At 45.1% G+C, this 25,816-nt stretch overlaps 2 protein-coding genes across 4 annotated transcripts in view; one reads left to right on the forward strand and one right to left on the reverse strand.

The window, feature by feature from the left end:
* UBAP1 (ubiquitin associated protein 1) overlaps positions 1–5,768 on the forward strand; it is a 67,555-nt gene extending 61,787 nt beyond the window's left edge. The window contains exons 5-7 of the mRNA XM_058565982.1: positions 3,900–4,082; positions 4,783–4,884; positions 5,487–5,768. Coding sequence (XP_058421965.1) covers positions 3,900–4,082; positions 4,783–4,884; positions 5,487–5,627 — 426 coding nt within the window. The 3' untranslated portion in view covers positions 5,628–5,768. The remainder of the gene's footprint in view (positions 1–3,899; positions 4,083–4,782; positions 4,885–5,486) is intronic.
* A 2,160-nt stretch (positions 5,769–7,928) lies between these two features.
* KIF24 (kinesin family member 24) overlaps positions 7,929–25,816 on the reverse strand; it is a 67,156-nt gene continuing 49,268 nt past the window's right edge. For all 3 annotated transcript variants that reach the window (XM_058565971.1, XM_058565973.1, XM_058565972.1), the window contains 5 exons: positions 19,695–19,766; positions 16,451–16,560; positions 10,545–12,791; positions 9,216–9,309; positions 7,929–8,665 (listed from right to left, as the gene is read on the reverse strand). In XM_058565971.1, the coding sequence (XP_058421954.1) occupies positions 8,525–8,665; positions 9,216–9,309; positions 10,545–12,791; positions 16,451–16,560; positions 19,695–19,766 (2,664 nt within the window). In that variant the 3' untranslated portion in view covers positions 7,929–8,524. The remainder of the gene's footprint in view (positions 8,666–9,215; positions 9,310–10,544; positions 12,792–16,450; positions 16,561–19,694; positions 19,767–25,816) is intronic.

Consider the following 25,816-nt stretch of genomic DNA (forward strand, 5'->3'; position numbering starts at 1 on the left):
TCACACACAAAAAAGTTGCATAAACAGCGAGGTTACTTTGTCATGAAGTATAGGCTTAGCTCTTGTGGTTGTTTCAGCAGCACAGAACAATACATCATTGCATTCTAGGATAGAAATCATAGAAGTCCAAGAACCTTTTGCTACACAGGTCACAGATTTTTTAAATGACAGCATATCAAGACAGTATTTAGAGTCAGAAAGGAGCCTGATTGGTGGGATATCTATCAGAGACCATAACAAGCCTGCTGTTAGCTGTAGATAGGTGAGCCTTGGCCTGCCTTAAACAGTGCAAGGCCCCAGCAATAGCATTCTTGGTAAATGATTGTCTCTACGTGAGTGCTTCCGTTGTCAGAGAGCTCACTGTTGCTTGTAAACTTCTGTGGACCTTGGCCCAGCTAAACTCGATAGAGTGCATAACACTCTAGTGTTATCTCCTAGGAATGGGCTTCAGTCCTGTTTCTCCTGGTCTCTTGTTGGGCTCTGATCAGCAAGATCCTCCTCTCCATGACTCATTGTGTGCTTTAGAGACATAAAAAGCACTCCGGGAAAGATTAGGGATCCTTAGCCGTGTGCCCCCCCCCCCCCGCCCATTTAAAGTTAGAGTAACTATGTAGAGACCAAAGCCGATGATCTAATGGCAGAAGTCTTTCTCAAACCAGAACACTCCTCATCCTTTGACTCACCTGATTGTGGAGTTTCTTTCGGGCCCATTTATTTCAGGGTGCAAAAGGACTTGCTGCCTTCAGGGGGCAGCTGTAAACGTAGCTGGAGTTCTGGTGTTCTTCTAAGGAAATCATGACCCTTACCTTCAGGGAGCAAAGCCTGGTTCCCAGCACTGCCCCCCCACCCCCCACAGGGAGAACCTTACCCAGCAAGAGAAGCAGTTCTCTCCTGGGTAGTTAGTGACTTGAGGCAGTTGCAGGGGTGGGGGTGGTGGTCAGCTGGGCTGTATGTCCACCCTTCACAGAGGAACTCCCAGGGAGGCATTCCTGGAATTTGGTTCTTGTTGGCTATTTTAGGCCCAGGCTTTGGGTCTCATTTTTTAGATTTTGATTTCATGTTTTATTATTTATATAAACTAATTTTAGAAGTTGAGAAATCCCTGGGATCATATTGGGAGGAACAATCTTGCCATGTGCAAGATTATTTGGAGTCCAGTGTAGAACTGCCTGACCTAGCCCGAGCTGGTGTCTCCTCCCACTGCCTCCCAACCTACAGGGGCCTTGCTCTGCTCACGGGTTAGGCTCATTCTGCCTTTGGGTTTTCTTTCACTAGGTTTGGGTTCATTCCTTACTCTTTCACAATTACTTCAGCAAAATATTTCTGCCTTTTCCCGTATACTTCTGAGTTTTCAATTTACTAATTATGGCCAATAAGCATAAGAATAGTGCCAGTTTGCTTTTAAATTGTATTTTAAATAATTTTTGACATATAGAATCTCTCAGCTTTTAGGTATTCGAATCTGTTGATCATTTATGTTGCCATTGCTTTAATACTTACAAAGTCCTTCTTTGTCTTTAGATTTTAAAAATGAATTTATTTTTAAAAAATAATACAAGCACATTTTAATGAAATCAAGTAGCATTTAAAAGGCTTAGATTGAAAAACGGTAGCTCCCTGCCTCATTTGTCCCCAACTCCTCTCTTGCTTCCCACAGTCAGGCACTTTTAACTCTAAGCTGTTTCTGCTGGGATTTATCTCTGTATTTCTAAATAAAATGCTTATATTGGTTTCTTAAAATTTATCAACTTTAGACAGTTTTATACTTCCTGTTATAGTAGTTGAGGATTTAGCTCTTATAGTAGCCCCTCCTCCACCTTCTTCCAGTATCCTCCATCATATTGATATCACAGATTTGGGGTAAACTGATGTTATTGTTCACGTTATTACGATTGGGTAAATATTTATTGCCAAGTTCAGATAGTATGCTATGATTACTTTTTTTTTCTTTTTGTTTCTCATAAACTGCCCCATTAAAAAATTTTGCATAGTTTCTTTGTACCCATTGCTAATTTTGTCCAAATGCTCTGAGAGAGCTATCACAGACCTAATGATAATTTTCTCATTTAAACACATTCAGACATATTGGTTGTTAACCTGTCAGTTTTTGAGTCTTTGAATATCCACAAAATGTCTTAATTTTACCCTCATGTGTGAATAATAGTTTGGCTGGATTTAGATTTCTTAGTTGAAAATCATTTTCCTTTAAGAATTTTCAAGACATTGATCCCTTTTTTTTAAAAAAACCTTTTTTATTGAAGTATAAGCTCTACTGATTTCTAGCATTCCTGTGCCATTCTGAGTTCTTCCTCCCCTGCCCTCCAAAGCTTTTGGGATCTTTTCTTCATTTCTGGAGATTCGAAATTTGCTAGATGATGGCCCTTGTTTTCCTTTCTGCTAGGCCCTCCTGGATCCTTGCAAGCTAAGGCTCAGCTCAGTTTTAAAAATCTGGGGTTTTTTTTTGGTGGGGGTATTTCTTTGATACTCTCTCTCTGTTTTAAAAACTCTGTTCTTTTTCTGTAATTCCTGTAAGCTGAATGTTGGACCTCCTTGACTGTGGTTCTAATTCGCTACCCTTTTCTGTTTCCTATCTCTTTGTTTTACTTTCTAGGATATATCCTTGACTATTTTACAGCTTTTTAAAATTTATTTTATTTTATTATTATTTTTAAAGCTTCAGTGTATGATTGTGTATCCTAGTTGCTAGTTTAATTCTTTTTTATGTGAGCCACCACCACAGTATGACAACCGACAGATGGGTGGTGTGGTTCCACGACCAGGAAACAAACTCGGGCTGTGGCAGTGAGAACACCAGATCCTAACCACTAGATCACCAGGGCTGGCTGGCTCTTTTTTTTTTCTTAAATCTCACAAACTTTTAAATAAAAATTTTACTTTATCATGTTTTAAATTTCCAAGTCCTTTGTCTATTCCCTCTTTTGCTTTGATGTCTCATGCAGGTGGCTTTGGCTTTCTATTCATGTTGAGGCACTAAAATAATCAATCAAAAGGGGGGGATGTGTTTGCTGATGTGCTTGCTGATCATTGAGTTTCACTGTAGGTTCATGGTTAGTTGGCTTTGAGGGGAGCTCTGCAGAATGTCAACATGTGAAGTTCTTGGGGCTGTTTCAGTTTCTCCTGAGAATTCTGCTTGAGGGCTAAGGCAGGTTGGGAAAGGCTGGTGCAGACTTGTACTTCATCCCCTTTTTGGTTCTTGCACCTCACTCTACAGTATGCTGTGCCTGGTGTCTTTAGTCCTTTTTGGCATCTGGTTCACATTTTCTAGGGACTAAACCTTCTGCCTCCTGCAGAGGGTGAGGGTGGGTTGGGGAAGGTTTTGCCTGAGGGTGTTGCTGCTCCGATCACTTCACTTTGTGCGCTTGCCTTATCCCAACAATACATGGTGCTTTGGGATGCCAAAGAACCCCTCTCAGGGGTCTTGAGAGGCTGGTGGGCTGACTGTCCTCTCTCCCACTGACTTAATAACTTCATCGTTTCTGTCAGTTACCATGCCTCCATTAGCGTTCCAAATTCTAAAATTTCATCGAAATATATCATCCACTACTGTTTTCTTTGACAGTAAAGGTTAATACAGTTTTAATTCTTTTATTATCATTTTAGTGGGCTTTGGGGAGGGAGAATCAGTGTCAGTTTGCTGTGTTAAATGAAATTCCCCCTTTGAAATCCTAATAGACCTCTATTTATTCAACAGCTTTGATCAGGGCCCTTTAAGTGCCAAGCCCAAAGTGCCTGGCCCTTTCTTCTAGGCAGACTGCTTGGCTAGGGGTTTGATTAGTGTCAGAAATGGTAAGCCCCTGGAGCGGGCCATCTCCGTGATGGCTTCTGGGGCCCAGGTCTTCTTTCTTCTTGCCTCGATTCTCTTGTCTGTCTCTTACCAGGTCACGCCGCCTAATTTCTCAATGTCACAAGTGCCCAACACTCCCAGCTGTCCCCAGGCTTACTCTGAACTGCAAACACTATCCCCCAGTGAGCGGCAGTGTGTGGCGACAGTGGTGAACATGGGCTACTCGTATGAGTGTGTCCTGAGAGCCATGAAGAAGAAAGGAGAGAATATTGAACAGGTGAGTTGTTGGTTGGCAGGGGGTTGGGTGGTCAGACAGGAGTGAGGTCCCAGACCTCTGGAGCTGGAGTAGTGCCCTGCCTCTATCCCAGAGCCCCTCGGACTCAGAGCATCAACTTTCCCATGAGTTTGGGGGGACCCAGAGGGGCTTGTTGAGACCAGCAGCCTCAGCAGCAGTGCTTCCGCTTTGGGGGCTGCTCTGGGACCTAGGCTGAGGGAAAGCTTTGGGAGTACTGGACTGTTACCCAGTTACCCCCTTCTCTGCCCCTCCTCCATAACTCACTAGGCTTGAATTATGGTCAGATGTCTTTTTCCAGAAATGTTTATCCTGTCATAGCTGCCCAAGGAGTTCCAAAATAGGGTACTAGAGTCCTAAACCTTGGCATTTTCTGACTTGGGCTATTTCTTAGAAGAATATCCTGCCCAGGCTGTGGAGGTGATGTTCTGGGAGATGTGAGTCAGCTGTGACAGGAATTCCTTTGAAAAATGGCTACTCATGTTTAGAAGGGTGTGCGTGTCTTTTCAGCAAATTGTCACTCAGGTCCTGCCGTGTTGGATGCTGTTCAAGGCACAAAATCAAGTCCTGTCTGGGATCTAACAGCCAGGGTGGGGAGCAGAAGTCACACTTGCTGGGTTGTGTAAGACTCTTGGGAAGCACAGGAGTGGCAGTAGGTGCTCAATCCTCTTGTTTCTTTTCTCAGATTCTTGACTATCTCTTTGCACATGGACAGCTCTGTGAGAAGGGCTTTGACCCTCTTTTAGTGGAAGAGGCTCTGGAAATGCACCAGTGTTCAGAGGAAAAGGTAGGAACCTTCATGCTTCACAGGAACCCTCTGGAAAGGAGGGACAGAGTGGTTTCTCCTGGGGTTCTCCTCTGGTCTACAACCCCCTTTCCCTACCAGTGACTGCAGGCAGAGGCAGTTGAAGCACAGAATCTTCTGTGTCCAGACAGGCGTTTGGCTAGTTTGGGTGTTTGGCTCGGGAGAAGCATTGGGTTGAAGACTTAGAATTCCAAGGAAGAGAAGGGAAAAATGACCTGGGCAAAAAGTCATACTTTTGGGTGACTGGAGAGATTGCTGGTCAGTTTGCCTTAGCCTGGAAAATAGCCATTTCTGGGTTCAGTATCCTGCCTTGGTGGGAGCGTGGATGTATGTGGTGGGACCTAAACAAAGCAAGAGTTGGGACTGGGCATGGCTCCTGAAGGATGATGGGCCGTGGCATCAACCTGTCTGCCCTGGCTCCCTCCACAGGCTTCCTCTGCTTGTGAGCAGACCTGAGAGAGGCTCATGAGGCTCTGGCGAAGGATGCAGACTCCCCCGAGCAGCACCCCACACACATTCCTCCACGCAGCTGTGCTGCGTGACCAGACCCCTTTCTTTAATCTGTATTCTGTTCTATCCCTTAGATGATGGAGTTTCTTCAGTTAATGAGCAAATTTAAGGAAATGGGCTTTGAACTGAAAGACATTAAGGAAGTTCTGCTATTACACAACAATGACCAGGACAATGCTCTGGAAGACCTCATGGCTCGGGCGGGAGCCAGCTGAGACCAGGCCCTGCTTAGGCCCTGCCACGGAACCACCCCCACAGGAGGCCCTGAGGAGCCCACCTGTGGGGAAGAAGGGGCACACTTTGGAATTTTCTTTTGGGGATGGAAGGTCAGGTGTGGAGACTGTGCTTGTCAGTCTCTGAGCCTAGGCCCTGAGCTGGATAGAAGTGGGGAAGATTTGGGCATGTGAATGCCTCCAGAACTGTCCTGGCTCCTTCCGTATTAAATGTATTTGTATTTTGAGAAGTGTCCTTCCCACCTCGGCCCTCCGGAGAGACTTCCTTGGTCTTTCTGGGGTCTGTACGTCTCGGCTGAAACCTGTCCGGCTGCCAAAAGGAGTCGGGGAGAAGGGGTGGGAGGGCCAGACTCAGTGCTGCTTTGGGGCTAGATGCTTCCCTTCCCTTCCCTGCACTGCTGGACTGAACTCTAATCTGAGTTGAGTGCAATTGAAAGGTTCTTCCAGGGTTTTGTTCATTTTTTTCCCCTTTTAACAAAGTCGCTAGTGTTACACTGGTTCTGCAATGTCTCTGAGGTGCAAAGAATGCCCTTTTCCCCATGGGGCCCTGAGTTTGCCTCTTCTGCCAGGCAGTCACCACGCTTCCCTGCCCCAGCCTGTTTCTTTTGGCTTGGTTTGGACCACAGTCCTCTCCTACCTAGGATTTTAGAGTCCCCTCCTCTAGGAAACAGTTGTCGGTTTAAGGAATCATTGGCCCCTTCCCAGCACATTGAGTGGGGGAGAAATGGGCCCCGATTTAGTCGCCCAGCACTAACCACCTCAGTTCTCCTCAGAGAACAGCCTCTCCCTCCAGCCCCCTGCTCTAGGATGACACACAATGAGTAACACCTAGTCATAGAAGTCAGTCTCTTTGGTTTGTTTTGTATTATGTTGTACATCATTAAAGATCTAAATACAAAGGATATACATCTTGATGAATCTAAAGTAATTTGCTAACTATTTTGATTCTTCAGAGAGAACTACTAATAAAAATCTAAAAGGTATGTCCTGCTGTGATCATTTCTTTATTGCCAAGGGGTGCTGGGGGAGTGGTGGTGAAGGGATTTCCTGCTTAGATTTGCTGGAGATGGAACAGCACCTAACCATTTTCTGTCATTTCAGTGTTTTCTTCCCACTCTAGACTTGTGGGACCCAGGAGCTGGCCCTCCAGTCTGCCCTGGTTTTTGGTTTGCAAAGGTAGGCCCAGACAGTCTGTTTAAACCTGACCTAGCTCCATCTCTGGGCCACGGACATTTGCCTTCCTGCATGAGTGACTGGGGAGGTGAGACAGGCTGGGCCTTCGGGGGACTCGCCCAGAGATGAGGAAGAAGTCCCTTTTCCTGTGAGCAGCATCAGGCATTTATGTGCTCTGTGCCACAGGCAGGACTGGATTCAGACTGCTCCACCAGCTCTCAGTGGTGCTGTTGTATCTGATTGAAATAGGTTTATCCCTGAAGTTTCTTGTTCTTATACTTAATACTGTCCCATAGTCCCTCTGGTGCTCTTGGCTGGGTCTCTCTTTCTTTTACTGATCATGAGGAAGGGCTGCAGAGCCTTTGGGCCAGGAAGCACCAACCTGGAAAGAGTCCGCCCTCTGGCCGTCACATCAGGCATGCCCAGAGGTTGACAAAAGGTGCCCAAGGGTGGCAGGACTGTAGTCTCTGAAATCGTTAGTCTCTCTTCTGGCCTTTAAAATTAATTAAGCCCTCCTTTTAAAACCTTAAGAAGTTATCCTTTACCTTTAGGAAATTAAAGTTTCACACCATAGTGGGCGTCAGGGCCAAGGCTGTGACACGTGATCAGTTTGACTCAGGATGGCCTTGGTAAGTGATGGGCCACCTGGAGCCCCCTTTGTATTTCTTGAGCCTCTTCCCACTAGAAAGATACACAGCAAGTAGAACTCAAATGAAGTGTATGCACGTGTGTGTATAAACACTCTGCTTCAGAGTCTCAGACTGTTGACTAGAGCACTGAAGGCCAAGATACTGAATACAGGCCCTTGAGAGGAGGAGTGGGCAGCCAGGGTGAGCCTGGGTGAAGATGAGGCTAGGAGATGGACTTGCCTGAGATCCTCCAGCTCTTCAACTATTCCGCGAGGGGGCAGGGCAGGTGAGGAGTCCCTGACAGGAGCCAGGAACTGCCACAGGAGCATGAGAGCTGTTGGGGCTTCTAACAGGCCAACTGTCCCACCAAAAGGCAGAGATGGGAAAAGAACAATGCAGTGACGTGGGCACCCTCTTCTGTCCCAATACTGGATTGCAGGAAGGGAGGGGAACTGGAAACAAAGCTACACATCTGCCACTGTTAAAGACACAAGTGAAGGTTTACTCATTTTACATTTTCAAAAACTAACCTAAAGCCCCAAATCAATCTCCAAGGGCTGATAGGGCAGAGTTCACCCTGCCTGCCCCCGCCCCACCAGCACCAATGTTTTAGTCCTGAAGAAAGGCACAGAATTCAGCTGATAAATTCCCTGGGCTCAGCATGTTATCTTCCCCAGCTTGTGACCTCTGACCTCTAGGTTACCACTGACCACTCCATCCTCTGATCCCCAAATTCAGAAACGTCTACAGAGTTATTAGACTCAAGTATGTTTCCACAGGCAAGGGATTAGTAAGACAAATTCTCTTCCAGCCCCAAAGAAAAAGGGAGGGTCACAATAAGTTCTGGCTGATCTGTCCTTCCTTACAGATGCTCCTGGGCTTGGAACTTAGGGACAGTTCCAAGTTCCAACTGAGAGAAGAGCGGGGGCCCAGCTAAGGCCGTGTGAGGCAGGGGAGAGGCTAGCACGGGCAGGACCAGGGGCTGGGTTCTGGCACCTGTAGAGAGGACCTGGCAGAGGCCCCTCTGGCCCAGCACAGGCCCCCGAGCTGCCCCACCATTCCATACTGCATCTTGCTCTAAGACACCACTGTCCTCTCGGGGGCTGCGGCTGGCCTGTGGCAGGCCAGGTACAGTTGCAGCTGGCTCCTCAGACTCTGGATGCACTCAGATTTCAGAGCCATGATTTCATCCAACTGGGTCACAAAATCTTCAAAATCCTGAGAAAGGAAACACAGGACAAGTGAAGCTTTTACTATTGCTTGCCTTCTGCCAGCTCTGCTTTTCTAGTCTCTTCTCTTGTAGGAAGATTTCCAGGCCCCTCTTCCAGCTGGAAAACTTGCAGGTTAGTCACTATGGCACAGGGTGGGGCCCACTTCTCTGCATTTGAGACACTCTTTACGTAGAGAGGTATTTTGCAGGGCAGAGGGGTGTTTTTGTAGATGTACCACTGGTCTGCATGTGGCCGGTCACTGTTATTGTCACAGGGGAAGAGCCTAAATAAGCCATAAGGAAGGCAGCACAGCGAAGGACAGAGGCTGGAAACCTTTTAGCCTGGGCATCGGGGGTTTAGCACCATCTCCCACCTGTCCTTGCACCCCCTCAGGCTATCTCAGAGGAGTGGCAAGAGGAGGTCCAAGGCCTTAACAATGGTTAGAGTGTGACAGCAGACCCTTACCCCACACATAACCACAGAAAACAAGGATGACCATCAAACTTGCTGCAGGCTAATTCCCAACAGCTCCCGAGTGTCCAGCCAAGGCCACTTACATTAGGAGCCAGGTGGTTCATTAGGGTCTCCTCTTTGAAGCCCAGCTTGGCCATTTCATCCAGCTGTTCCTGATGTGCTTGGATGACCACCTGCCTGGGAACACCAGAGGGGATGCGGTGAACCTCAGGGCCTCCCATCTCTCCTAGGCAGCTGTCTGGAGCTGAGCCTCATTTTCAGGCCAGGAGCTGCCTCTGCCCAAAGCGGTCAAAGCTTTCACCAGGACCACCAGCTCACCACCACCTCCTCCCCCCTCACCTGTTCTTTTCAGGACTTGTCAAGAGACTAGGGAGTACCCATGAGATAAAGAGAGGGGCTTCTGGAGCTGCCCCCTGCCTCCCCAGGTACACTGAAGGACAGGGCTGGGTGCTGCTTCTGTACAGGAGCTGCTCACAGCCTCCCTGCAGAAAGGCTCAAGGCTGTGCCACTGCAGCTGACTTGCCAAGCCTGCCATCATATCTACTTCTAGGGACCAAAGCAAGGGGGTTTGAGCTAGAAGCTGGAGGATCTGCTTTTTGTCAGACTCTACTGATGGGTGGAGACCATGGAGACAGCAAGATTGTTCACCTGGGAGAGGCGGGCTCTTCACCTGTATATCCCTGCATGCCCTTCTCTTTGTCTATGGCCCTGGCCCGAGCCCCAGCGAGCAGGAGGCAGACCGCTGGCGTAGGTCTCAGGAGCCCTAGCAAAGGGCTGTAGCTTCACAGAAGAAGCATCTGTTCCCACAGGCCGACCCTGCGGTCCAGCTCCTGGGCCTCTGATGCTGAGAGGCACCTTGCTAGAACTCTCTGTCTCTTTTCTTTCACATCCTCTAAAGCTGTTGTCTCATCTCTTTCTGTTGCACCAACCACAGCATCCTTTGGGGAAAGCAGCACAAATTAACCAGCCTCTGTTTTTTGCCTTCCCCATCCTGGAAGGTACCCAGGCTGTCTTGGCTCTGGGGGCACAAGGCTGCAGCTGCTGTGTCCCTGGGCAGCACTTCCAGGAACAAAGGAAGGAATGGAGACTTAGCTCCAGGAATGAAGAAGAGGATTCTGATCTGACAATAGGTCATAGACTTGCTTATGGGGACAGGTCCTCCCTTCACTCACATTTCAGCTTTCCCAGGCTGAGGGTCCACACACCTTGGCAAGCCTGCTCCAATACATTTTATTCCTGCTGTTGATCTAGGCGGGCTCCCTTGAAAAGCTGGACAAAGCCCTTCTCTAGTTGCAGTACAGCTCTGACACTGAGTGAACCATAGCCATTCCCAGAACAGACAGAACATTTAAGCTGGGGTAGAACTAGGGGAGCGAGAAGAGCTCAAGTCTTGGAGAGAAAGTTCAACTTACTGTGCGTGCCCCAGGGTGGGCTGATGGAGTGTCCTGGCAGTCTTGGGAGAGCAGCTGGGGACCAGGGGAGAGCCTGGCCTTGCTAAGCACCTTGGGATCAGCCTGCGTTTGAGCCATGCAATGTCCTCGTTGTAGCAGGGCAACTTGATGGGGTGTGTGGACAAACCCAGCTCCTGCCAACCAAGCCTTGCCAGATGCTTTCTCTCCTGGGCCCAGGGCTGGTCAGCCACATCACTACTTCCTATTTGTGGGGTGAGTGTAGGCTCAGCGTGAGGTCCTCCTGTGTGTATGGTGGGCAATGGTTTTCCTGGGAAACCCCGGGACCCGTCCAGCTCTGTCTCTTCAGCGTCAGCATCATACTGCTCGCTATCCACATGTTCCTGGGAGAAGAGTGCAGTCTCTCTGCTCTGGAAGCCCTCCCCCAGGTCAGCCTCCCTACTGGGCAGCTTGTCCTGTGGGTGCTGATGGATGGGTGATGGGGACAGAGCTGGAAGATCACCACTAGGCTTATTGTCAGGGGGAGATGATGAGAGCCACAGGTGCCCAGTTCCTAAAGACACTGGCAGGACTGCCTCTTGATCACCAGATGACACTGTGTGGCCCACAGCTGGCCCCTCTGTGCCCAGTGCCACTAGACTGTGTGCAGCCCTATCCTGGGCCGGCTGCTCCGAGGGAGGAGAGCCCTTATTGTCTGGGTTCTTCAGGAGGGACACAGTGAGGGGAGCCATCAGTCCAGAAGCATATTCAGAGCACATGCCTAATTCCCCTCTAGAGTCTTCTCCTTGGAAAAAGTTACTGCTTTTCATTGTTCTGGTTGCCAGAGTTGGGCTGTCTTTGCTGACTTCTCTCAGAGGTGTGCTGACTGTGTCTCTTTGGTCTGAGGATCCAGGAACTGCAATGTGGGATAGTGAGAAAGTGAAACCATTTTCTTCCGGGGATGGCAAGCTGCCCTCAGCCTGCCCAGGAACCTTACATCTGAAGGCATCCTGTCTGAGATCAAAGGCTAGGCCGCCACCTCTTTTCTGGCCATAGACAAAGTCTACCTGTGAGCAGTAAGGCTTCTCTGCCAGGTTGTCTCTGGGAGAAGGCCCTGAGAAGGTGGAGTCCTCCTCTCTGCTCCAGTCCAGGGGCACCTTACTTGGGCTGCGGCCGTGATCAAGTGCTGCTCTTCTGTGGCTTGTGGGGTCCCTGGAGTACATACAGCTTCCAGTTAGACCCTTCTCGTCACTGTCTGTCCTGGGGCTAAAAAAAAGGCTCTGCCGCCTTTTGGCCACCTGCTCCTCAGGACCTTGCTCCTTCTGATGAAGGAAAAACGAGCCTTCGCTGTTCTCCAGGATGCTTCTCTGCTTTGTGGTCCTCTGACTGGAGACATGTGAAAAAGAATCTTCACTGAAATCGCTGTCATCAGGGTCCTCAGCTTGGGCTCCATCGTGGCTCTCGGAATAAGAGCGGAAGGGAGGAGGGGTCTCATTCTGGAGCTGCCCCTCTTGGGACCTGTACTGGCATAAAAACCTTTCCAGTGGTTGGTACTTTAACTTCTGCTGGAGGAGAGGCGGCTGCTGGAACTGCTGGTGATAGAAGCGCAAATGTTCCTCCCTCTCCTTCTGACGTGGAGGGATGTCTGTCCAAGCTGCAGAGGCAGGCCTGGCAGGCGTGTCCCCCTTGCTGGCCTGACTGTACTCTGCTAAGTGGTGGACGTTGCCAAAGGAGAGCGCACCTCGTGACACAAGCTGCTTCTGCACTGGCTGCACAGTCTGTACCTTCTGGCACTTGGAGGGCAGCTTACCGTGCACCAGGTCTTTTCCTGGGCCAGGGGCCCTGCTTCCCCACCCGAGGGCAGTTTTGCTGCTGATTTGATTTTTCTCAGAGCACAATGAGGCTGACTCTCCTGCCGTTTTTTTGGCTAAATGTCTAGACTGCATGGCTCCTTTGACAGGGCTGGTCTGAATGACCCACCCTTGGGGAGGACTCCCTCTGGAGCCACCTCTTTTACCAGGGACTTTAGGTACAGAAGCAAAAGGGATGTTGGGTGGGTGGCTGGCCAGAGGATGGGCCTTCCCTTTTGTGGAGCCAGGTGCCACTGTGAGTGACTGCTGAAGCCCTAGCTTGACTTTTTTGGGAGAACATTTGTCCCCTGGCAGGGCCACAGGGGAGCTCTGAATTCGTTTTGGAGAAGAGTTTCCAGACGTCCGATTTCGACTGGTAGCTGAAGTGCAACATTTAATGCCTTTCTTTAGTTCTTTGACCCTGTAAATGACCATGTTATGTTAAATGTGTATTCTTCATGTTCTGTAATTCCTTTTCTATAGCTTTCAGGGAAAACAAAAACCAAAGAAAAGCATTACAAGAATTGGGAGTTATTTTTTTATCTGGGAAAGAATAAGAGGAAATGGGGAGATTCTGCGTCAGCATGAGATACCTCTCTTTACCTGAACAACACACCAGTGACTTCTCTGAGGCTATAAGCATGCACCGCACATTCCATGATCAGAAGAGTTTTGGAAATCACCACAGTCCCATGGGAGGGACAGGCCCAGGGAGCTAGTCTCAGAACTGCACTACATTCATGAGGGGCTCACACCTGAAGATGGCCAATTCGGGAGCTCGTGTCCACCACGCACCTGCTCTCCACAGTCAGAGCCGTCTCGTCCTGCACACCACCTCCCTTCAGGCTTCTCAGAAAATGAGCTCCCTCAACCCTGCTGGGCACGGCAAGAAGCAAAAGCCCTCTGGAAATAAGCAGGCTTGTGCTGATTCTATTAAGGGAAAAATGACCTGTCTATTCCCAGGGTTTCTCAACCTCAGCACTAGTGGTATTTGGAGTTGGATAATTCCTTGGGAGCTGTCCTGTGCACGGTGGGATGTTTAGCAGCATCCTTGGCCCTCTACCCGCTAGATGCCAGTATCACTTCTCCCCAGCCATGACAGTCAAAAGTGTCTCCAGACATTGCCAAATGTCCCGTGGGAGGTAAAATCACCCCACAGAGAGAGAAATACCGAACCATGCTCTATTCCACAAGGGAATTTTAGAGAATATGAAAAATCCAGAATTAGGTCTCTGTGCTAGGATTCAGTTGCCAAGATCATAGTCTCTTATACTGTGATACTTAAAATAAAAACACTGTAAGAATTTGAAATTACAAGGAGACATCAAGTAAAAATGTGACTCTCCGGTGGTTTGTTTGTAGATTCTGCATTAAAATCCCCCAGGAAGGAGCAGTACTTTAGCCTGGGGGCTCCCGGAAAAGTCTTTTCCGTTGTTTTGGTTTTAATCCGATCCTCAATGGTAGCCAAATGACTCCTCTGGCCATTTCTGAAAACCAAGATAGTAAACCTGACACAGACTTGATTTAAATCTTCCTTTTAGGTCTGAGAGGCAAGGCAGGCAGATAACACAGCAAAGAGATGTAGGATGTGACTAAAGACACGTGAACTGTGTCCCGGGGCCTTTGCTAGGTGTTGTAATAGGGCACACGTACAAGGAATGGCCTGAGAGCTGCCACAGCAAGTCTGGATGGTTCCAAATGACTTCCTTTTATACAAATTGGAGTATTTTAGTTTCCTTAAGAGAGAATCACCACAATTTCCTCGTAGGAGTCATAGTAAATAATTCTAGAAACCTGAGTGCCAGAAGGAATCTTACAAGTAAGTTGGTCATTGACGCTATATACTTCCAATAGACTCTCTCTGCTACCAGAATCACTCCTGTCACTGATCTGTCTTCTGAAACACCTGCTAGGGGTTCGTCTGAAACTTTATTTTTGGACTATTAAGCAACACTCTTCTAGTATGTAGCAGATGAAAATTTTAAATCAGAGAGAGGAAGTTTTAAAATAAGCAATAAAATCATCCTTATCCTGTGTGTGCATAGCTTGTTACCTAAATTAATTTAATTAGGCCTTATTTAAGCACATGAAACAAATGGCTTTCATATTTATTTTCAATAATTTATCAGACTGCTTTGAACGGTAGAGATTATTTCTATTGTATTTTTCTATTCTTTTTTTTAAACCAAAATTATTTCAAATAATTTGTCAATATATCCCCTATGAGAAAGGGTTATTTTCATCTTCCTTTACTGAGGCACTGGGAGGAATATCTTGTTTTCTGCTCCTAATGATGATGTTCTCACTTCAAGCAATTGACAAGATGTGATGTGAGGAGAAGGTGGAGTTATGAAACAAGATCGGCTTAGAGTTAATAATTATTGAAGCTGGGCTGGATACATGGGGGGAAAGAACTTCAAGCCTTACTGCTTTTTGGAAACAATTTTGGAAGACCCCAGGTCTTCTATCTGATCTCAGCCTCTTCACTTTCTCCTTGCAGTGCTAGTGTGCTGGCATTAGGAAACCATGCAATAAGGGAAACGTCCTTGAGGAAACTTATTTGGGGGACCTATTAACATTACTGTTAAAGTTAACATATATTGAGTGCTCACTATGTGCCAGGTGTGGTGCTAAGCCCTCCAGACATATTACCTCATTAATTCTACATGACTGTTATATCAGGTAGGTGCTATCATTATCTCCTTTCAGATAAGAAAACTGGGGCCTAGAGAAGTTGAAAACTTGCCGAAGGCCATTCAGCTAGCTAGTGGCAGAGGCAGGGTACTGGCCCAGATAGTCTGGCTCCAGAGCTCACTCTTGTAACCACTCTGTAAACTCTCTCTCCTATTTAAATGAGATAAGGTACACAGAGGGACTCACTTAAGCCCTGACACCCAGGAGGAGCTCCTTTCATTCACAAATATTTACTGTGCATCTACTGGGTACCAAGTACTGTCTGGGTAGTAGAGATACAGTGAAGAAAAAGATAAAGTTCCTGTCCTCCTGGAACTTAAATGATAGCTCATCTTTCCTTCCCAATGAGTTTCATAAAATGCCATGGATACTAAAGATTCTTCAACAAAATTAAAAAAAAAAACAACAGGTTTCCCTCAAATAGTTTGTTAACCCTGGAGACAGCTTCTGGGAGATGGAAGAGGAGGCTATAAGAGGACCAGGCAGCAAAGCAGCTAGAGGAAAGGATGGTAATGAGAACATCTTCACCCACCGTAGGAGACACATGTGACCACAGGGTAAGAGGGAAGGACCCTGGCAGATACCAAAGACACCCCAGAAAGAGCTCTGACCAGCAGTCAGAGGTGCTGGCTCTGCCACTAACTCCCAATGAGTCTATCTATCTATCTAATCTGTCTAACTAATCTATCTATCTATCTAGTAAGGAAGACTGGCCCTGAGCTAACACCTGTTGCCAATCTTCCTTTTTTTTCTTTTTGGTCAAGGAAGATTGTCCCTGAGCTAACATCTATGCCAATCTTCCTGTATTTTGTATGTGGGATGCTGCCACAGCATGGCTCGATGAGCTGTGTGTAGGTCTCTGCCCGAGATCCAAACCTGTGAACCCCAGGCTGCTGAAGTGAAGCACACAAACTTAACCACTATACCATCAGGCCAGCCCCCCAATGAGCTCTTTTAAAGTTCCTGCCCTTCTCCAGGCCTCAGTTTCTCCTTCTGTAACACGTCTGGTTTGGTCTCTCCTGGACATACAAAGCTCTAAGTGCTTCTGCCTTGACAAGTAATATGTACTCTATCGCCACTGTAGGGCTGAAGCTAGCAGGAAGAAAACCTCACTTAGCCTTCTACTCCAAATATTTCATCTCCCACTATCCATTTAAAAGCCACTGATGGAGTTGTCTCCTGAAAGGGAATGTGTCACCTTCCTCTTGTCACATTCACACTTATAAAATGGCAGGGCCTACCAGGTCACATTCTTCAAATGACCAATTGTACATTCCCCGGTTAGCAGGATCACTGCCCCAAGAACAGACTTGGGGAGCTCAAGGTCAGATCCCCGTGTGTGTATGAGACACACACACACAGGACCTGCCACTGAGAGGAACTCACCGGTCAGCATAGCGCAAAGTGTTCAGAGTGTGTTCTGTGGCCAAGTGGCTTGGTGAGATGTTGGCGATCATGCAGGTTTTGGCATTGCCGATGAAAGAGTCCTTCAGGACCTGTCCGAAACCAAAGGCAGGTCAATGAAGTCAACTAACAAAGGGCATACTGACTACTTATTGTGTGTAGGACACTGGGCCATAGGCCTCCCATCTACAAAAAGGCAATTCACAAAAGAAGAAATACAAATGATCAATAAACACAAAAAAAGGTACTTGTTTTACCACTAATCAAAGAAATGCAAACAAACCATTTAAAAAACTAATATTTTTTCACCTATAAGATTAAGAAACGATACCCTGCCCTAGTGAGGGTCTAAGGAAATGGGAACTCTCGTACACTGCTACGCTGCCCATATACCGTGTACCACGAACTGGAACAAGCTTTCAGGAGGGCAGTTTGGCAATCTGTATCAAAATGCACACTACTGGTTTCGCAATCACACTTCCACGACTTTATCCTAAAGACATAATTGCTCAATTGATCAAAAAAATAAAGTACACACAGACTATTCATTACAACATTATTATAATAAAATTTGGAAAATCGAGGAGTCTATAAACAGGGAGCGAACTAAATAACTATAAACTAAATACAATATAACCATTAAAAAGAATTATGCATCTCTGTACTTAGGTACATGGAAAGATCTAAAACTTTTCTTTGAGTGAAAAAGGTATATGATTCCATAACTGTAAGTGGATCTACGTGTGGATATATGGGCAGAGAGATGCCTGGCAGGATGTTCACCAAAGTGCAGCAGTGCTTATCACTGGGAGGTGGGATTTTCAGGTACTTTTTACTATCTTCTTTGTACTTGTATGTACTGTTTGAAAATTTCTTTTAATTAAATAGGAACGCATTTTCTGGGGATGGGGAACTTGTTTTAAAAAATAACAGAGCCACTTCAACAAATGGTGTTGGGAAAACTGGATAGCCACATGCAAAAAAATGAAAGTAGACCCTTACCTTACACCATACACAAAAATTAACTCCAAATGGATTAAAGACTTGAATGTAAGACCTGAAACTATGAAACTTCTAGAAGAAAACATAGGCAGTACGCTCTTCGACATCGGTCTTAGCAACATCTTTTCAAGCACCATGTCTGACCGGGCAAGAGAAACAATAGAAAAAATAAACAAATGGGACTACATCAAACTAAAAAGCTTCTGTACAGCAAAGGAAACCATCAACAAAACGAAAAGACAACCTAACAATTGGGAGAAGATATTTGCAAACCATACATCTGATAAGGGCTTAATCTCCAAAATATAAATATAAAGAACTCATGCATCTCAACAACAAAAAAACTAACAACCCAATTAAAAAATGGGCAAAAGACCTGAACAGACATTTCTCCAAAGAAGATATACAGATGGCCAACAGACACATGAAAAGATGTTGAAAATCACTAACTATCAGGGAAATGCAAATCAAAACTACAATGAGATATCACCTCACGCCCGTCAGAATGGCTATAATTAACAAGACAGGAAACAACATGTGTTGGAGAGGATGTGGAGAGAAGGGAACTCTCATACACTGCTGGTGGGAGTGCAAACTGGTGCAGCCACTATGGAAAACAGTATGGAGATTCCTCAAAAAATCGAGGATAGAACTACCATATGATCCAGCTATTCCACTGCTGGGTATTTATCCAAAGAACTTGAAAACACCAATTTGTAAAGATACATGCACCCCTGTGTTCATTGCAGCGTTATTCACAATAGCCAAGACTTGGAAGCAACCTAAGTGCCCATCAAGGGACGAATGGATAAAGAAGATGTGGTATATATACACAATGGAATACTACTCAGCCATAAGATACGATGAAATCCAGGCATTTGTGACAACATGGATGGACATTGAGGGTATAATGCAAAGTGAATTAAGTCAGAGGGAGAAGGTCAAATACGGTATGATTTCCTTCATTAAGTAGTAGATAATAACAACAATAAACAAACACATAGAGATAGAGATTGGATTGGTGGTTACCAGAGGGGAAGTGGGGAGGGAGGAGGGTGAAAGGGATAATTCGGTACATGTGTGTGGTGATGGGTTGTAATTAGTATTTTGGTGGTGAACATGATGTAATCTATGCAGAAACAGAAGTATAATGATGTACACCTGAAATTTTTACAATATTATAAACCAATGTTACTGCAATAAACAAAAAATTAAAATAAATAAATAAAAAATGTAAAAAAAAAAAAAAAATAACAGAGCCAATATCAGAATCAGGACTAACCACCTATAAGAAGGGTTCCCTAAGGTCCTTGGTTGAAATCATGTTTGAGAAGATACAATCTAACCCACAGATCACCAATTCTGACTAGCAAGGAGCTATGTTATTACAGGTTCTGCTCCCGGCCCTGTGCAGCCACTAGTCTAGCTACACAGTGTGAAAACCTCTCCCAGAATACCAAGACCCTCACCTAGACTGCCCTCTACCTAGTCTGAGTCCTCACAGGACTCGGCGCAGAAAGGAACCAGAGGCACCCACAACTGTCTTCATCGCCGTTTGTACATAGGCAAACCCCTCCATGGGCCACTCTTCAGCAGCCATTGCAGATGCTGACTTATTGGTGTTTTCCGTTAATAAAGAAGCACATTTTTCATGACAGAAAAACAGAAGAAAAAGATTACCTATAGTTCCTACCACTCAGAATAATCAGTTAATATATGCATAATTTTTCTGTGTAATTTTTTTCTCATTTCATATTTTTTAACTATAGATTTTGGTCATCTTTCCTATCAGTACGTGCCAAAAATCAATCTCACTCTTTTTAACTGCAGCCACTATTTTTTGTCTTGAAATATCAGTCTAAGTTTTACAGCTAAGAAAGTACCAAGAACAGCTACCCGCCCCCCCCCATCCCACCCCCTTCAAAGGCTCAGAGATGCCACTAAATCACTGAGGTTTCTTTACATTAGAAATAAGCAGAAAGTGGTTGGATGGTGACCAGAAGAGCAGTGCTGCCCCTGCAGGAGCCCGACTGCTCTCCTTCCCAGTTCGTCCCGCCGCCGTCTGGGACAACATCTGTCCCCCCGCCCCCCCGCCCCCTTGCTAGAAGGGGCATTCCAGCCTCAAGCCTTGCTAGAATTGGATGCTCTGCTGAACAAAGAAATGAATGGAGGAAGGAACAAACGACTGAACCAGAACAAGCTCAAAGCTCACATTTAACTTTACCTGAGTTAACTTGCTTTGCCTGAAGGGAGTGTGGGTGTGTTCCTGATCCAAAGCTCGGATACATTCCTTCAGCTGCAAAGTGGCAGAATAACAACAAGCAAATCAAATATCACATGCAAAGAAAGAGTCAAGATCAGATTTTTCTTAAATAAATCACATTCAGGCAATCCTCCAAAAGGAAGTCAAATGCCCTAGTAGTTTCTTGTTTAATGAGAAAAATCAAGCTAGACGGGGAATCATCTTCCTGTGCAAGCTGTGCCTAGTTACGGGCCCCCTACCTTAAAAGCTGTGATCCTAGGATTAGCCCTGAGAGCGTGGAACAGGGCCCAGAGTCCCAGCTCACGGAGTGGCAATTCCGGCTTGCCAGCTCCCTTTCTCTCTTCTCACACTCTTCCCAACTATAGACGTACTTCAGTAGAGAAAATACCCACACCACTCCCCTGCCTCCCAGCTCATACACGCACACCCACAGGTGTAGGTTCAAGTGTAGATTCAGATGTAAGTTGTCTGAATGGGGCAGGAGAAATTCTAGAGTCAGAGCTAGGAAGGAATGGAGAAATCACTTAGGTCTACCTCCTCATTTAAAAAGCAAGGACGGTAGCCCAAAGGCAAGGGCATTTGACTTGCTCCTGGGCAAAGCCCCTCAAAGAAGTGCTCATTGAACATCACTAGTGCCAGCAGAGGCGCGGATACATAGACTTCCAGGGCAACATGCCCATCAGAGCAGGAAAGCAGGGGTGGGGGGACAAGATGAGAGAGGAGAAATCTTCTATTTCTGAGTCATGTGTCTTAGTTAAAAGAGAGTAAATGAAAAAAAAGGGAGGGAAGAGAATGGAAGGAATCCCTTGGAAGTGCCAGTGCTGGGAGTTCACCAAGAACAGGTAATAGCCTTGGGAGCTTGCTGTGGCTGTTCTCGGCAGCAGGCATAGATGCCTGCAGCTAACCTCTCCCTATCCAAGAAGCTGCAGGGTATAAGAAGGTATAAGGGAAATTCTTTTTTTATTACAAATCAATTCAATATCCCCAAACTTGAACACTGGGAAGATTCTCCAGCAGGGACGAACAGGTAAGCAAACCCTGCCCCTGAGTTATACCTACCCTTATATACTCAAATCTAAGTGTGGCCACCAATACCTACGAGCCCTTGGGTCCCTTTAGCCCTGCTGACTCGGAATGGAAAGTAAATTTTACTAAATACTAAGGCAGAAGCAAGGGGGGGAAATACCCAGGAAAGAAACAAGAGGTACCTCTGTGTACCTCACAAAGTACAAGATTTTGTTTGTTTTTTCCAAATTAATCTGTATGTTTATTGCAATTCCAATCAAAATCACGAGTTTTTTTAAATTTGAGATATAATTCATACCATACAATTTACCCATTTAAAATGAACAATTCAATGATTTTTAGTATATTCACAGAGTTGTGCAATCATCATCACAATCAGTTTTAGACCACTTTCAACACACCAAAAGGAAATCCCATATTCATTAGCAGTCACTCCTCATTTCCCTGCCACTTTTCCCACCTCAGTCCTAGGCAACTGCTAATCTGCTTTCTGTCTCTATGAAGATTTTGCTCCTATTCTAGAAGGCTTGTTCCCAGGCCCCTTTACATGTTGTCGCCCATGTGAAGTAGACATAGCCAAGCCCCAAAGGGTTGTATGACTTCATCGGTACTTCTTCCCAGGCTTCACAGTTGATTCCTAGACCATAGTTTTAAATATGAGAATCACAGATTTCTAGCTAGAGGCAGTGGACCCCTGGCCAACTCACTGAATCCATTTGAGCCTCAGAATCCTGATCTATAAAGTGGGGATAAGAGGACTTGCTTAACTTACCTCACAGGGTTGTTGTGAAGACTAAACTGACTAGCATACAGTAAGTGCTCAAAATATATTGGTTCTGGGACTCCTTGGAGAAATGCTGATTCCAGGGCTTGGGCAAGGGAAGTACAAGATGAGTGTGTGACATCTTATAGCGCCAAAAGGTAACGAGACGCTCAAAAACCGATGGGGACACGTCAAAAGGATACAGGAGCCAATTTGAAAGAGCTCCCAATGGCCAAATCTGGCACAATTTGAACAACAAAATAAATAATGATAGAAATGGATTATAATCTAGCAAATAAAAGAAATATCCATTTACTATTATGAATAAATAATCTAATAAATAAATAAATTGGAGAGAAAGGACAGCTCTTTCTTACAGCAGAATTCCAACTAATTAATGTAGAAAGAATAATAGGAATAGAAAATCCCATCAGGTAAATACCACAGTGATAATTGCTGCAGGTAAGAATCATCAATGGATGCTAAAATTAGGCAGCAAAAGTGTGATGTAAACAGGATATTTGCATAGTTTCAAAGTATCTCCTCATAAGATATTTATTAATTACAAAGGGAAAAAAGTCACTTGACAGTGGAGAAAGCCAGCACAAACCACCCTAACTACGTGATCAAGGTTAACATCACCAGTAGTAAGACACTGACTTCATGTACCACCTGATATGATACACTGAGAAAGGTACAACTTCCATGGTATTTTTGCTAAAAATTCATTACCTCAATCTAATCATGAGAAAACATTAGACAAACCCAAATTCAGACATTCTGCAAAATAACTGGCCAGCATTCTTCAAATGTTAAGGTCACGACTGACAAAAACTGAGGAGACTACGGAGACATGACAACTAAATGTAACATAGGATCCTGGACTCAAAAAAGGACATTAGTGGGACTGCTGGTGAAATTCAAAGGTCTGTAGATAACAAGTGCTGGAGAGGATGTGGAGAGAAGGGAACACTCACACACCACTGGTGGGAGTGCAAACTGGTGCACCACTATGCAAACCAGTATGGAGATTCCTCAAAATTAAGAAATAAAACTACTGCTCATAAACCAATGTTACTGCAAGAAACAAAAAATTAAAAAAAAAAAAAAAAAAAATACAACTACTGGGCCGGCTCTGTGGCTTAGCAGTTAAGTGCGCGCGCTCCGCTGCTGGCGGCCCGGGTTCGGATCCCAGGTGTGCACAGATGCACCGCTTCTCCGGCCATGCTGAGGCCATGTCCCACATACAGCAACTAGAAGGATGTGCAGCTATGACACACAACTATCTACTGGGGCTTTGGGGGATAAATAAATAAATAAATAAAAAAAAAAAAAAAAAAAGAATAGAACTACCATATGACCAGCTGGGTACCCATTCCACTGCTGGGTATTTATCCAAAGAACATGAAAACATGAATGCATAAAGATACATGCACCCCTGTGTTCATTGCAGCGTTATTCACAACAGCCAAGACTTGGAAGCAACCTAAGTGCCCATCAAGGGATGAATGGATAAAGAAGATGTGGTATATATACACAACGGAATACTCCTCAGCCATAGGAAACTATGAAATCCAGCCATTTGTGACAACATGGATGGACATTGAGGGTATTATGCAAAGTGAAATAAGTCAGAGGGAGAAGGTCAAATACCGTATGATCTCATTCAGAAGATAAAAACAACAACAAACAAACACATAGAGACAGAGATTGGATTGGTGGTTACCAGAGGGGAAGTGGGGAGGGAGGAGGGTGAAAGGGATGATTAGGCACATGTGTGTGGTGATAGATTGTCATTAGTCTTTGGGCGGTGAACATGATGTAATCTATGCAGAAACAGAAGTATAATGATGTATACCTGAAATTTATACAATGTTATAAACCAATGTTACCACGATTAAAAAAAAAAATCAAAAAACAAAGGTCTGTAGATTAGTTAATAGTATTATGGTGATGTTAATTTCCTGATGATTTAGATCATTTTACTATGGTTATGTTAACATTAGGGAAGCTAGGTGAAGAAATGCTGTGTATTTATTTTAGCAACGTTTTTTGTAAATCTAAAATTATCCAAAAATTTGAAAAAAAATAAAGATAAAAAGATGCTGATTTCTCGATCAGCCTCCCAGTTTATCCCTCATGAGGCCTGGAAATAATGTGCCTAGCTGGTGACTTCAGTTCTGATCAAAGGACTTAAATAATGTGGATGGGCACAAGGCAGCACCATGCAGCTGTAGGCAGGATCGAGGGAGATCTCTGAGCACAGCCGTGGAGCGGGCTCCAGGACACTGTCTGGTGGAAAAGCAAAGTGCACAACACTGTTTACAGTATGCTGCCTTTTTTCTGAGAAAAGGAGTGAATATAAACATAGAGACAGGTAGAAAAACGGTTACCTAAGGGGAGAGAGGTAATAGGGTTGAGGGGACAGAATCTGAATGTGGCTTGTTTTACAATTTTTACTTCAATTGAATATGAAATTGGTAAGCTTAAACACACAGAGAAGAATTATTTCAAGTGACTTTGTCACACAATATTATGACCATACATCCCTAGTGGGATACGACCTAAGGGTAAAAAGGAAACTCCAAAGAAATCTTAATCTGAATTCAGCAACCACATTATGAGTAATAGTAGCACTATTTTGAAATACATATATTATAGGGAGGTAGAGCAGATAAATTATATTAATGTTTTTAGGAACTAAGAATTCTAGCATATATTTGGGTGGTGAACATGATGTAATTTATGCAGAAATAGAAGTAAAATGATGTACACCTGAAATTTATACAATGTTATAAACCAATGTTACTACAAATAAATAAATAAATAAATGAAACAAAAAAAGAATTCTAGCATAAGAGAAAAGGGGGAGAAATATAAATTCAAAAAAGTTAAGCAGGGGCTGACCCAGTGGTTAAGTGCGCGCGCTCCACTTCAGCGGCCTGGGGTTCGCAGGTTTGGATCCCGGGTGTGTAGCGATGCAGCGCTTGTCAAGCCATGCTGTGGCGGCATCCCATATAAAGTGGAGGAAGATGGGCACGGATGTTAGCCCAGGGCCAATCTTCCTCAGCAAGAAGTAGGAGGATTGGTATTGGATGTTAGCTCAGGGATGATCTTCCTCACAAAAAAAAAAAAAAAACCAGGCCAGCCTGGTGGCATAATGGTTAAGTGCGCACACTCTGTGCACCGATGCACCGCTTGTCAGGCCATGCTGTGGCGGTGTCCCACATATAAAGTGGAGGAAGATGGGCACAGATGTTAGCCCAGGGCCAGTCTTCCTCAACAAAAAAAGAGGAGGATTGGCATCGGATGCTAGCTCAGGGCTAATCTTCTTCACACAAAAAAAGTGAAGCAAAAACCATGGAATCTTAATTTTTTTCCCTTCTTTTTTTTTTTTTGTGAGGAAGATCAGCCCTGAGCTAACACGCGATGCTGATCCTTTTTTTTTTTTTTTTTGCCGAGGAAGATTGGTCCTGAGCTACATCTGTGCCCATCTTCCTCCACTTCACATGGGACGCCGCCACAGCATGGCGTGACAAGCACTGCATTGGTGCACGCCTGGAATCCGAACCCACGAACCCCTGGCCGCTGAAGCGGAGTGCGTGTACTTAACCAATTGCACCACTGCGCCAGCCCCTGGGATCTTAATTTTGAATTAATTTATTAGAATGAATCCCTGATATATTTTTCTCCTTCAAAAAAATCTATTTCCTACCTCTGTCCATTAGAAAAGCCTAGAAGCAAGGATTAACCCAGTGTGTGGTAAGCACCCCTAGCACCCTTAAATGGTCTCTAAATACCGTTTTCTTTAAAACCAAGGCTTGTTGAAAAAATGGCTGATTCAAGGTCTAGGGAAGGAAACATATAAGATAAGCCTAGAACATCCTGTCATACCAGAAAGCCAGGAGGCTATCAGAGACTAGTGGAGTTGGGGCAAAAAGACACAGGAACACACTTGAAAAGGCTCCCACTGGCCAATGACATACAATTTAAGCAGCAAAAAGAATAATGATTACAAAGTGTTATAATAATACAAAAACAAAAAAAAGTAAACAATAACAACACAATCATTAGTCATATTTAGGTTACCAGGACACCAATTCATTCTGAAAACTGGTGAGTAAAGGCAAAAAATCAAGCATTTATCTTGCCTCCACTACATTTCAGGATAATCAGATAGTTTGGGAAAGTTCTTTCCAGCAATAAATACAGAAGGAATATTAGAATTAGAATATCACCATTTTGGAATCCCTAATGAAACAATGGATATAGGTGATGCTCATCAATGGCTGCT

Source organism: Diceros bicornis, chromosome 22, assembly GCF_020826845.1.
Source record: "Diceros bicornis minor isolate mBicDic1 chromosome 22, mDicBic1.mat.cur, whole genome shotgun sequence".
Classification (NCBI taxonomy): domain Eukaryota; kingdom Metazoa; phylum Chordata; class Mammalia; order Perissodactyla; family Rhinocerotidae; genus Diceros; species Diceros bicornis.